Raw genomic sequence first — 13,381 nt, 5'->3', positions numbered from 1 at the left:
GAGGACTGGGTGCGAGGCAGCGCAGTGAGGGAGGACACGCTGTGTGCGCCGCCCTGCAGGGAGAGGTCACTGAGTATTTTCTCCCTTTCGAAGACCATGAACTCAGTAACCCGAAGGTGTAAACAGCTGACGGCAGCAGACGTGTGTTCCCAGGAAGCTGATCTGCGCTGGGAAAATGTACCACCGGCACCCAGAGGCGGACGGCTGGGAGGTACCGAAGGGCCTTCGTGCTGCTCCTTGGGGAGCCTTGGCTGGCAAGACCCCTGACTTCTGTGGTTTTGGGGGCTCGAGAGACCCTGTGAACCCACACGACACCAGAGAAGGCCTCTTTCCTCTCACGCCCTTCCTCCCCTTGCTCGTGGCTCCACCAGGATCTACAGAAAGCCCTACTCACCTTACCTGTAGCCTTGTCACTCCCCAGAGCTAAGAAATGGCCCCCGCAGGCAGAGCAGACTACCCCACCTTGTGCTGTACTGACAAGGCCTTGGGAACCCTGCAAGCAGCCCCCGCCCAGAGCGAGCTGTGCTCTTTTAAGAACCAATTGAAACCCATCTGTGCAAGCCGTGGCTAGAGACTGAGAGCTTTCCAAACGCGGGGAAGCGGGAGCAGCCTGCTGGGCGAGGTCTGTGTTGGCCCACACGGGCCTCCCCCAGTACAGGAGTCAAAGGACTTGTCTGTCTGCCCAGAGGCCTCCAGGCCGCCCCTGCAGCCAGCCTCGGGCCGGCACACCTCTCTGTGGACGCGCAGTGTGTTCCCAGAGAACCTCGGCTGGACCACGGGTGACCTGGGGACGCTCAGCTGTTCCCAGCCGACCAGCAGGGGAACAAGCCCTTCTCTCTTCAAAGCCCATCCGGAGGAGGAGCCCTGCCCGCCCCCAGAAAGCCCTTCTGTGTGGCTGCTCACTACCCAGGCGCCGGCTCGGCCGCAGAGCACTCCCCCACCCCAGAGCCCCGCTGATTCCAGGGCGGGAGTGGGAGGCACACAGGTCCCCGTGGTGGTGGAGGGGCACAGCCTGGCCCGCAGGGTGGGTCAGGCTCGTCCCCAGCCGTGTGCTGTCTTTAGCCAGCTGTGGCCCTGAGGGCGTTTGTCAGATGTGAGGACTGGCCCCACCCACCCAGTGCTGCTGGTCCCCTCGCTGGGGAGGACACAGCTGGAAGCACATCCCTCTGAACAACTTCATGGATGCAAACAGTACGTTCGAGTGTGGAATCTGGAACTGATCCAAAGCTCAACTATGCTGGGCTAGTGGGGGAGGGGTGGCCGGCTACCAAGGCTGTCCTGAAACTTGAGTCCCTCGGTACCTCCACTTGAACTTCTAGACGTGGGGGAAGTCTCCAGGTTCCTTACATCTCTCTCAGTTGCAGGGCTTATGGTGTCTTTTTTTTTTTTAAGGTTTATTTATTTAAAAGGCAGAGAGAGAGAGAAGGGGATGGGGGAGAGACATCTTCCATCTGTTGGTTCACTCCCCAAATGGCTGCATGTCCAAGCTTGGGCCACGCAAAAGCCGGGAGCCAGGAGCTTCCTCTGGGCCCCCCACGGAGTGCAGGGCCATTTGGGCCACATTCCACTGCTTTCCCAGGTGCACCAACAGGGAGCTGGGTCAGAAGTAGAGCAGCCAGGACTAGAACCAGCACCCACATAGGATGCTGGCACTGCAGACAGAGGCTTAACCTGTGCCAGTGCCAGCCCTACATAGGCCCACCCATCTCCCCTCCAATCAGCCTCCGCTCTCCCTTGTCCACAGGACAGGGTCTCTGCACCTGCTGAGAAACACTGGAGCTCCCAGGCCCCAGCTCCAGCCATGCCCTTCCTGGGGTCCCCTTACTGACAGATCCCAGGCCCTGTCTCCAGGTCAGGAAGCTGGGTGCACAGCAAGCACCCAGGGGGCCCTCCTGCCCAGGGGCATGTGCTAGGTGGCTGTTTCCCAATCCCAGGAGGCCATGCTGTGTGGCAGGCACAAGACAGGACCGGCATGATTTCCCCGGGGGACCAGTCTGGAGACATGTCGTAACCAGGGTGCAGGGTTGTGGCAGGCTGCCCCCGCTTCAAGGGTGACACCAGCAGTGCAGGGGTGGAAGCTGGGCCCCCAGGAACCTCAGGGCTCTTCCTCCTCCACGGGGCTGCACCCAGACCTCCAGACCCAGCCCACAGAGGCCTCTGGAAACAGAAATGAGCTTGCGGAGACAGCTTCTCCCCCAGCATTTAGTGATGTGTGCATTTGGTACAGGGCTCCTGTGAGAGCGATTCTAATCCCAGGGACTTGGCCTGGGTGTGAGGTCCTGCCCCTGACAAGCTTCTAAGTGATGCTACCAGCCGGAGACCTCCACTTGAACACCCAGGGGGTGGTCCACTCAACACCGGGTGCTCCTGCCACGCCAGAGACACAGCCACCCTGGCAGTCTGCCCGGTGCAGGACACTCGCCCCTGCAAAGCCGTTTTCCTCCCACGTGCACTGCCACGAGGGCCTTCACCAGCACCTCCACAAGCTCCAGCGGGCACGGCAGGAACAAGGCGCGCTCAGCACAGCCAGTCCTGGGAAAGGACTGCTGGGGGGAGGGAGGGTGCTGTGATGCCGCCCCCCCTGAAATGCAGCTGCTCCCAGCCCAGCCCCCTCTTCCAGCAGGGGCTGTGTAGGGCTGGCACCTCCACAGGCCACAGTGAGGTCTGGGGCCAGCACCGTGGCACAGCAGGCCAGGCCTCCTCCTGCAGCACTGGCATCCCACATGCATGCTGGTTCACATCCTCTCGAGACCCAGCTCTGGTTATGGCTCGGGAGAGCAGCGGCAGATGGTCCAGGTGCTTGGGCTCCTGCACCCGCACGGGAGACTGAGTCAGCCCAGCTCTGGCAGCTGCAGCTACCTGGGGAGTGAACCAGTGGATGGAGACCTTTCGGTCCCTCCCTGACTGTCATGAGCCCGCAAGCTGAGCCTTGCTAGGCGGCTGCAGAGCTGTTGGCCTCCCTCCTTCCCGACCTCACTCCCCTTTAGGTAGCGGGGCAGGGCCCATTCCCCCCCAGATGCCCCGGGAACCCCCTCTTCATGCCCACCTCTGGCTGGGCACAGGTGAAGTCGGGGACCATCTGTGCACTGGGCTGTGTCTATCTGCCTGCAGGTGGTGTGGCCTGGGCCTCCCTGGGGAGGCTGGCCGTGCCCACCTTGGAGCCATAAACCAAGCAGGAATGTCCTTATGTGAAGCCTTGGAAGACAGAAAGCACCTGTCAGCCCTGCTAACTCCGAATTGGGAGGTCAGGCTCTATCCGAGCAAGGAGAGGGGTGGGCAGAGGCTGGCTTCTGGGAACACAGGCCAGGAGCTAAATTCATGGGAAAACCTTCCGGTGGGCGGAAGACCCCAGCGCACAACAGGCAGGAGCAGTGGTGGGCAGGTGGGCGAGACTGGGTGGCCAGTGCTCTGGGCGCTGCTGGTGCCCCCTCCACAGAGCTGGCTAGCAGCAGAGCCAGGACACGAGGCAAGACCACAGAGCCCGGTGGTGGTTTGGGGTTCTCTCTTTTGTTAGAAGGGGAGAAGGAAATGGGTGTCCGTACCCCCGGGCTCGGGGGAGGCATGCAGGCTGCCCCAGCAGGCACGCGCTGGGGAACGGCAGGGGAGTCCTGGAGTCGCCTGTGGTCCTTTTCTCGGCAGGGAACGGCAATGCTGGCTGGCGAGGGGGCGGGATGAGGGCAGGCAGGGCCTAGGGAGGGGCTGCGGGCAAGGGGCTCGGGGCTCACCTAACATGCAAAGTCCAGCTGCCCCCACAACGAGGTTGCCTTTTGAAGAGTCGCATAAATACACAAACACAGCTACGAGCACACATGCGCAGAGGGCTCTGCCTCCCGAGGGGCTCCAGGTCGGAACAGCGCCGTCCCCACCGAGCGGTCTCCTGCAGCACCCCTGCGCAGGGCCGGGCCTCTGGCTTCTGTCCACCAGGTACCCAGACCACTCTGAATCGAGTCCATGCGAGCGGGGTGCCTCATGCCTGTGCTTCCGCGAACTCCCATGCGCACAGCTGTGCATACTGGCGCGAGACACATCCCTGCCTGGCTGGAGTCCAGTCTCCCCCTCCAGGGCTCCGGGGCACAGGGGCGCAGAGAAGGGGTGAAGGGGCCCGCAGAGACGTCCTCTCCCCCGCCCCACGGGGTCCTGGCCTCCGGGAGGGGGGAGGGGCCTCCCTTATCTCTCTGCCTCCATGGCTGGGTGGGCCCTCGGTTCTGAGGCGGCTTGTTGGGGGGCCAGTGGCGGCCAGTCTGAAGCCGGGGAAGGGGGTGCCGGAGTCCACAGGGGCGGCTGCGGCGGGTGGTGCTGTGGGCCCCCGGGGGGTGAGGCCGCGGCCGGCCAGCTGGGTGTCGCGAAGCTGCTGGTGGCGGCATGGGGGAAGTGTGGCGGGGGCGACGTGGCTGTCGTGGCCATCGGGCTGCCGCTGCCGCCACCGTGGAAGCTCTCGGAGGCCTTGAGCCGGGAGAACATGGTGAGGGCATCGGGGAAGTTGGGGGGCGTGGCAGGGGTGTTGGCGGGAGTGCACATCTGTGAAGAAAGGAGAGCAGGGGTGAACACCGCTTTCGGGGAGGGCTCCCCAGGCCCCCCTTGCCTCTGAGGAGGAGAGGTATCCACGTCGGGAAGCCCTTGCGCCCCCTTTTCAGGATGACACTTGGGGGGCCCACCCAGTGGCTCATAGGAAAGGCGTCACGATGCGCAGCCCAGTCTGACTTGGGGGCTGGCTGGCCGATGCGCACGGCCTAGCACTGCACCCCTGGCTCGGAGGCCCTGAGCGTCCCTGTGCAGGCCTCCACCCCCTTGGTCAGCCGCAGCGTTCCCAGGAGGCGCAGGGTGGGGCACCAGCCCCCTTTAGAGCTGGCGCTCAGGCTACTGCTTCCCAGGGCCTGGGGGGCACCGGCACGGGCACAGCTGAGTCCAGGTGCCCAGAGCCCCCACAGGGCTGGCCGGTCTGGGGCGGGGCTCCCGCCTGCACGCGCCTGCACACTCTACCTGCAGCTGCAGCTTCCCTGGGCTGGGGGCTGCTGACGTCCCCCACTGGCCCGGCCTCCCCCTTCCCTGCGCTGAACTAGGGCTGGGGGCTGCTGACGCCCCCACTGACCCGGCCTCCCCCTTCCCTGCGCTGAACTAGGGCTGGGGGCTGCTGACGCCCCCACTGGCCCGGCCTCCCCCTTCCCTGCGCTGAACTAGGGCTGGGGGCTGCTGACGCCCCCACTGACCCGGCCTCCCCCTTCCCTGCGCTGAACTAGGGCTGGGGGCTGCTGACGCCCCCACTGGCCCGGCCTCCCCCTTCCCTGCGCTGAACTAGGGCTGGGGGCTGCTGACGCCCCCACTGGCCCAGCCTCCCCCTTCCCTGCGCTGAACTAGGGCTGGGGGCTGCTGACGCCCCCACTGGCCCAGCCTCCCCCTTCCCTGCGCTGAACTAGGGCTGGGGGCTGCTGACGCCCCCACTGGCCCAGCCTCCCCCTTCCCTGCGCTGAACTAGGGCTAGGGGCTGCTGACGCCCCCACTGGCCCAGCCTCCCCCTTCCCTGCGCTGAACTAGGGCTGGGGGCTGCTGACGCCCCCACTGGCCCGGCCTCCCCCTTCCCTGCGCTGAACTAGGGCTAGGGGCTGCTGACGCCCCCACTGGCCCAGCCTCCCCCTTCCCTGCGCTGAACTAGGGTTAGGGGCTGCTGATGCCCCCACTGGCCCGGCCTCCCCCTTCCCTGCGCTGAACTAGGGCTGGGGGCTGCTGACGTCCCCCACTGGCCCGGCCTCCCCCTTCCCTGCGCTGAACTAGGGCTGGGGGCTGCTGACGCCCCCCACTGGCCCGGCCTCCCCCTTCCCTGCGCTGAACCAGGGCTGGGGGCTGCTGACGTCCCCCACTGGCCCGGCCTCCCCCTTCCCTGCGCTGAACTAGGGCTGGGGGCTGCTGACGTCCCCCACTGGCCCGGCCTCCCCCTTCCCTGCGCTGAACTAGGGCTGGGGGCTGCTGACGCCCCCCACTGGCCCGGCCTCCCCCTTCCCTGCGCTGAACTGGCCCCCACAGGGAAACTCCTTGGGGCACCAAGGGCCACTTACCATCTGGTGGTGGTGGTGGCTGTAGGGGATGTTGGTCTCCTGGAAAAAGGCGCTGAGGGCCGTCTGCAGGAGAAAAGGCCATACTCACCTTCCAGGACCGGTCAGCCTGTGGCTGCCCTGGTTCCTGCGACGCTGGCAGGACCAGCAAGTGGAAAGGGCAAGGACCAGTGGCTGGTCACTTCCCTCCCCAGGCAGGTCAGGTCGGGGGCTGAGACCCTGGCAACGCTATCTGGCACCTGCTGGAGAGGGGCTTCCCACTGGCAAGGCCTCCCCTCTCCCGGCTGGCACCTGCACCCTGGGACTGCTGCCTGAAGTAGTCCAGCTGGAGCTCAGCCTCTGACCGCGGGGCTCGCATGCTCCGCCCCCACCTGGACGATGGAGCCCGGCCTCTGACCGCGGGGCTCGCATGCTCTGCCCCCGCCTGCATGATGGGAATCGCTATTCCTCTGAGCCTTGGTGTCCTCGTTTGTGGGTCAGAGGAGCCTGGGAGGTGTAGACCTGTTTCTTGGCCAGGCCCATGTCTGGCTGACCTAGTGTCCCTGCCCTGTCAGAGCCTCAGTTTCCCTATCTGTACCACGTGGAGACCAGGTGCTTCCAGGTTCCCTCCTGCGGAAGCGACCTAACACCTCCGTGTTCACGTGTTTCCGAGGAGTATCCTCGTGGCGGCATAGCGGGACAGTCCCAGGCTGCACCCACCAGACTGCAACAGCTCCTGGATCTGCCTGCCCCGGGCCCCCTGCAGATGGCTGGCACCACGCTGCACGCCTGACACGCCGTGGTCTCCGTCCACACTCGGCCATGCTGGTAAGGTGCCCATGCCCGCAGGTCTCCACCAGCACTAACCCCGGGGCGGGAAACAGAAGGAGTGACTTGCTCAGGGTCACTGGGTGGTGGCAGTGGGCTGGAGGCAGCCACCCCTATGTGAGCTCAGCTGTTCCCAGGTCCTGGGCGACCAGCGTGGGGCCCTCCAGGGTAGCCTCAGGGAGCCCTCCAGAGGTGCTGGCATTTGGCGTCCTGGGGGGTGGAGGGGGGTTGAGAGGGAAAGGAAGGAACTGGCTGCTCTTGCGAAAGCACTGGGTGAGGGAGCTGGTCAAGTGTGCGAGGGGTCCTCGCGGCCTTGCCAAGTCGCAGGCCCAGCCCAGAGCCATCCTCGCCCAAGCCTGCTCCCACAACCAGCACTGCCCAGAGCCAGCGCACTTCCTGGCCCCTCCCCCACCCCAACACACCCAGAAACCCAGGCTGGCTCCCAGAGCTGGCCCTCAGGCCTTCTTAAAGTCAAATGAACGATTCTGGAAATCTGCTGGAGCCGCCCTCCCTGGGTGTCCCCCAAATGGGCTGCTCTGCCCAGCCCAGCCCACTTCACAAGCTCTAACCAGGAGCCCAGGGGACACACCAGCCTGGACTGCTAAAGGCCGCCGTGCGGGCTCCCCGTGGAGAACCGTCTGCCCCCATTAGCACCTGAATGCAGACTGCGACCCAGAAACTCCTTCCTGGAGCCGGGGGCCAGCCAGCTGGGGAGGGGAGGGGGTGAGGGGGGGCCCACGGCCCACCACCAGCTCACCTGAGTCTCCCCCGGCCAGGCACAGAGTGCCCGCCCTGAGGACCACGAGGGCCACCCGAGCTCTGCAGGCTGAAGGCTGCTCCTGCCCGCTGGGGACAGTGTTCCTCCACCCACTCAGCTCTCCCGCAGAGCGGCCTGCGTTCCCAGGTGGCTGCAGGCTCCGAGGGCCAGGCCTAGCAGCTTGCAGACAGGGCCCACCCCACACAGGACACCTGCCTGCCCAGCCCCAGGCAGGGAGGGAGCCCTGTAAGCGAACGGCCATGAATGTGGTTTTGCAAGTTTAGCCACATCCAACCCTGGAGACAAACAGGGCTGATTAGGGTTGTCAGGAGAGGTGGGGAGCCGGGAGTCTCCTGGGTGGGGCTGCTGGGGGAGGGGGCAGTGCCTGGGCCACTGAAGCCTGGAGGTTGACTCACAGATCCCTCCTCGGGGTACAGAGGTGGAAACTGAGGCCAGAGGGGCAGCTCCTGGGGTCAGCGGTGTGCAAGGCGTGAGGGAGACCTTCCAACACCCGTGCTGCGCCGGGGAGCTCAGCCCCGAGGCCCTGGTTCCCGCTCCCTCCCGCTTCCACGGGGCTCCTGAGTTCTGGCCGGGACGGTGGCCCTGGGGTCCTGCTATACGGGGTCATTTCTCAGGTTTTTGAACAGGACCACCAAGTGGCTACCCGGCAGCACAAAGTGTGGACCCCACGATCTCACGGCCCAGCAAAGGCCGCGGGAGTCAGTCGGGGGCTGCCCCATCTCCCGCCCGGTTGCCCGGAAAGCTAGCGAACCGTGCACACCACGCACGCACGCACGCACGCACGGACTCGCGGGCCGGAGGGGTACGCGCTCCCGGCCGTGGGTGCACACACCACGGCGCTGGGCACCCGCACCGCCTGCACGGCCGCTGCGTGCTCACACAGGCGCCGACACGACACACTCCCCGCGGCGGACGCGCGCCAACGTGCCCAGGTGACCGCACCTCGGCGCGCCCGGTCCCTCCGAGCGTGCGTAAACACCGCCGCTCGCGCGCGTGTGCGCGGCCGCCCCCTTCCCCCGCGGGCCGCACGGCCCCCCGCTCGGACCGCAGCCCGGCGGCTCCGCCCTCCGGCCCAGCTCGGCCGCGGCCCGGGGCGTCCTCCTTCCGGCCGGCCGCCCGCCGGACCGCCCGTCCGCGCCCCGCCCTCGGCCGTTACCCGCACAGGAAGGGTGGGGGGTCCCCGGGCCCCGCCGAGGGCCCGGCCGCCGCGAGCCGCGCCGGCAGAGGGGGTCGAGCCCGCGCCGGCGGCCCGGGGGCGCCCCGCCGCACGTGTGCCCGCGCCCCGCGGCCCCGGCGCGCACCTCGAACTGCCAGTGGGCCGCCTGCAGCAGCTGCTTCGCCTGGTCGGCCGCGCAGCCCGCCGTCAGCACGAACTGGTTGATCATGACCTGGTGCTTCAGCTCGTCCATGTTCACGGACATGGCGCCGCCGCGCTGCCCGCTCCGGCCGCCCTCCGCCTCACGCGTCCACCATTAGCGAGCCGGCTCCGGCTAATACAAATATTTACTGTGCGGCTCTGACTCACCGGGCCTCGCCTCGCGCGGCGGCCCGCGCGGCATGCCGGGAGTTGTAGTCCGCGGCCGCGCGGCTCGGGCGGGGCGGGGCGCGGCCCGGCGGGGCGGGGGCGCCGCGCCGCGGGAGCCTGCGGCGCGGGTTCGGGGGCCGCAGGCCGCGACGCCCCCAAGGCCGCCGCGCGACGCTCGCTCCCCGAGTGATTCAACCTGCCGCTCCAGAGTTTCCTCGAAGTCACAGCTCCAAGAAGCCTTGGTGGGGGGCGGTCTCCCCAGCCTGTCGGCCTGCCACTCGCGGCAGGCTGCAGCCGTGGCTCTGACAGGACGGACTCGGGGGCCTCGGGGGCGGGGGGGTCCCTCTCCCGGCAGGACAATCAGTTTTTTCCCACGCAAAATCTCGGGGTTTTGGCCGGAAAGCTTAGCCGTCCGCGAGCGGGCGCTAGGACCCAGCGGAGCCAGTTCCGGAGCGGCGCCGAACTCCCATTCCCAGAATACCTCGGTTTATTTGCATCGGTTTGTCTCGGGTGACGTCACTGACTGAGGCTGCTCCTCGGCCAATGAGATGCCGCGAAGTGTTAGGACCTGGCCATATAAGGTAAACCTAGCTGGCCGCCCAATGAGGCGGCGGCGGGGGCGGGCGCACGGGCGCAGCGGATGGGGGTGCGTCACGTGGCGGGCGGGGGCGGGGCCAGGCGGGGGCGGGGCGTCGCGGGCTCTGTTTACAGCGCTGCACATGCCGCTTCCGGTTGACGTCGCGGGGGCGTCTGGGGGGGTCGGCGAGACGGCGCGCGCAGAGCCGACTGTCGCCCCCGCTCTGCGCGACCTTGGTCCCGGTCCTGACTCTGCTCCTGGCTCGGAGCTGGCCTGGGTTAGCGGAGGCGGATGACACCGGGCTGGGGACGGGGCAGGAGCGTGCCCTGGGAGGGGCGCCCGGTGGTCGGGTCCCGGGGTGCAGGGCACCGAGAGTCCAGCGCCGCTGGAGGACGTTCTGAGCTGGGCGATGCCCGGCCGAGTCCCTGAGCCTTGCCCGGGCTCTCCGCTGGCTGGCAGAGGGTCCCGGAGATGAGGAGGGGGCTGGAGGGAGGAGACGCCGCCCGCCCGGGGGACGCCTGCTTCCGCTCTTCCCCGCCGCGAGCGAGACGGGGGGCCCCTCTGCCCCCCCAGATGGGGGGTGTGTGCTCGCTGAGAGTTGCTTTTCCGTGAGGCCCCACGACGCGCAGCGCGGGGCGAGCAGGGCTGCGTGCGGGTTGCGCTGCCGCTCGGCGAGGCCGGCCCCCGGGTCGGAGCGCTGGCCCCCCCCCCCGGGTCGGAGCGCTGGCCCCCCCCCCGGGTCGGAGCGCCGGCCCCCCGTGTCGGAGCGCTGGCCCCCCGGGTCGGAGCGCTGGCCCCCCCGGGTCGGAGCGCTGGCCCCCCCCGGGTCGGAGCGCTGGCCCCCCCCGGGTCGGAGCGCCGGGCCCCCGGGTCGGAGCGCCGGCCCCCCCGGGTCGGAGCGCCGGCCCCCCCGGGTCGGAGCGCCGGCCCCCCCGGGTCGGAGCGCTGGCCCCCGGGTCGGAGCGCCGGCCCCCCGGGTCGGAGCGCTGGCCCAGGTCGGAGCGCTGGCCCCCGGGTCGGAGCGCTGGCCCAGGTCGGAGCGCTGGCCCCCGGGTCGGAGCGCTGGCCCCCCCAGGTCGGAGCGCCGGCCCCCCCAGGTCGGAGCGCCGGCCCCCCAGGTCGGAGCGCCGGCCCCCCCCAGGTCGGAGCGCCGCCCCCCCCCCCCCCCGGTCGGAGCGCCGGCCCCCGGGTCGCTGCGGACGCGCCGGGGTCGGAGGGGACGGCCCACCCCGGGGGGCGGGGGGAGTTCCCGGCCAGACCTGCTCGGCGGGGGTCACCCCCCCTCCCATTGCCTTTCAGATAAATTAACCTCTTTCTAAAGCAGTAAGAACTGAGTCCGCACCATGGCCGCAGCCGGCGGATTCCGGGGCCACGTGGGGCTGGCGTCAGGCTGGACTGGGGGCGGCGGCGGCGCGTGGGGCAGGTCACTCCGGCTTCCTCGTGGGTGGGGCTAGGCGCTCGCGGCACCGGTGGCGCCCGGGGGGAGGGGCTTCTTGCACAGGTGGGAGGCAGTGCCTCCCCCCCCCCCCCCCAGGCCTTCGCGCAGGTGCCACCGAGGTACCTGCTCAGGCGCGCCCTGACCGGGAGGAGCCCACACGGACTGGGTGGGGGCCGGTAGCAGAGAGCTGGCTGGAACTAGGTCAAAGGTCTTGCCTTCTACCCCCCCCCCCCCGCTGTCTTGTTTTCCCAAGGGCAACGGGGACAGAACAAACAACCTTGTTTTCAGCCAGCATGAGCCTGGCTGGACAGTGGACTTTGGTTTCTTAGCAGACGGGACCTGACAGCTGGAGCCGGGAGCCGGGGCGGGGGTGGAGGCAGGAGGCCTTTCCTGCCCCTCTCCCGCCTGAGGGCCCTGGTGCCCGCCACCGTCTCCCTCCCCAGACGTCCGGAGTGCCGGGCTTGGGAGCACACAAGCTCTGGACTTGGGGGCTCAGCGGGGAGGCCCGGGCTGTCCCTGGGGTGTCTGTGTAGCAGAGGACCCGGTGCTGGCTGGGGAGCCCTGCGGTGTGGCCCTGCCTGCCTCCTGCTCCTCGCCTGATTCTCATCCCCGCTGGCGTGCGGGTCTTGCACCCTGCGTGCTGTGTGGCCCTTGTGGTTAAAGACCTGGCTGTGTCACCTGGCCCAGAGAAGCCTCCCCTCCTGGTAGGTCACTGCCCTTCCCAGGGCACCTGCCGCTCTCTGGAATCGCGTGTGGGCGCACGTCCTAGCTTCTTCCACCGCCATCCCCGTCACTCGGCTCGTGACCCGTCACCCAGGAGAATGAGGACGTGAATCACCCAGGGTGCACCTGGACCAAGTCAGGGAGGGCCTGAGTCCCAGCTGGGTGCCGATAAACACAGGAAAGTGTCCCTGGAGGGCGTTGGAGGGCAGCCTGGGCCCGGGGCTCTTACTGAGGGGAGTGTTTAATTAACCCAGCACCCAGTGAGAAGGCCCCGGCTCCTGGGGAGGAGAAGTCTCCTGTTGTTTTTCCAAGCCTCATTCTCTCCTCCCCGCCCACAGCAGGGAGCGTAGGGAGCTGAGTGCAAGGCTGGTCTGTCTGCGGTCTGAGTCAGTGCACATGTTAGGTAGAGATCAGCCGGTGTGTGTGTGGAAGGGGCCTAGGGAAAACAGCACCTGCGGCAGGGAAGGTAGGAGCAGCCCAGTATTTCACAGCACAAAGCCCTGCCCCTGCCCTAGGAACGTCTCAGGTGGTCCCGTCCTTCCCCGGCCCCCAAGGCAGATCCTCTCTGCCCTGGCTCCAGGCAAAAACCCTCGGAGGAGTCCATCTGTTTCATCCCCAGCACACCCTTTGTCCAGGAGAAGAACCGGAGGAAACCGGGGGCAGAATGGGAGTGAGTTCCCGTCTCAGCCGCGCGGTCTGCAAACTGGGCCCTCAGCTGCTGGCTGGACGCCCGCCGAGCCGGGACAGGTGTATTCTCACCGCGAGAGTTGGCCACCTCACTTACCTAAGTCTGGGTGACTGGGCGCAGGGAGCTGCCCATCCGTTCTGATGGGTGCATTGCCTCCCTAAACCTTGCCAGCCTGCATAACACTCCTGTCTCACGGCGGAAATCCTGTTCTCACGGGGGAACTGGAACCTCCGTTCCCGCCATCTCCCCTAGCAGAAATGTAAGACAAGGCAGGCCCACGCCGGGTTGTGGCGTCCTCAGGCCCCTCCATCCGAGGTGGGAGACCCGAGGTCTGGCCAACCGGCTCTTTCCTCCCGTGGGTGAGTGGAATGGTCTGGCTGGTTCAACTCCAGCTTCCTCCCTCCTCTGCAGTGCAGCCGAGTGGGCCCTCATTTTCCTCGTCTGTGAGAAAGCGAACAGACGCTGCCGCTGAAAATTAAGTGGGAGAGGCTGTGCAGAGCCCACGGCTGGCACCTGGGCTCGCGAGTGCTGAGGCCTGAGCCCGCCCGCTTGTCCCCCTTGACAACAGGATGTTGGATGCTGGCTTCCAGCCCCTGGCGTACGGCGTGTTTCGGTGTGAAGTGTGTGGATTCACTGAGAGCAGGCTGCTGGTGTTACCATGTGCTTAGTAATAAATTCGGAATATTAATAGGCCTGTGGGTTCTAGCCACGAATTCAGAGCAGAATCCTGAATACTGGCACAAATGAGGCAGCATGATAAGTTTTACTCTTTTTATTCAGTGAGAGGAATGCATAGGA

General features: G+C 67.3%; 2 protein-coding genes across 2 annotated transcripts in view; one reads left to right on the top strand and one right to left on the bottom strand.

Annotated features, from left to right (window-relative positions):
* Nucleotides 1-3,485: 3,485 nt before the first annotated feature.
* UBALD1 (UBA like domain containing 1) lies at nucleotides 3,486-9,190 on the bottom strand. Its single transcript, XM_051836178.2, has 3 exons — nucleotides 8,934-9,190; nucleotides 6,051-6,113; nucleotides 3,486-4,518 (listed from the first exon to the last, which is right to left on the bottom strand). The coding sequence occupies exons 1-3, from the start codon at nucleotides 9,051-9,053 to the stop codon at nucleotides 4,168-4,170; spliced, it is 534 nt and encodes a 177-aa protein (XP_051692138.1). The 5' UTR covers nucleotides 9,054-9,190; the 3' UTR covers nucleotides 3,486-4,167.
* Nucleotides 9,191-9,492: 302 nt separating this feature from the next.
* The window catches only part of MGRN1 (mahogunin ring finger 1), a 52,017-nt gene continuing 48,128 nt past the window's right edge, over nucleotides 9,493-13,381 (top strand). Inside the window, exon 1 of the mRNA XM_070063993.1 lies at nucleotides 9,493-9,738. The gene's annotated coding sequence lies outside the window, so the exon portion shown is untranslated. The remainder of the gene's footprint in view (nucleotides 9,739-13,381) is intronic.

This window comes from Oryctolagus cuniculus, chromosome 19 (assembly GCF_964237555.1).
Source record: "Oryctolagus cuniculus chromosome 19, mOryCun1.1, whole genome shotgun sequence".
NCBI lineage: Eukaryota > Metazoa > Chordata > Mammalia > Lagomorpha > Leporidae > Oryctolagus > Oryctolagus cuniculus.
Note: the sequence above shows the minus strand (reverse complement) of the source record. Positions and strands in the feature narration are given on the sequence as shown.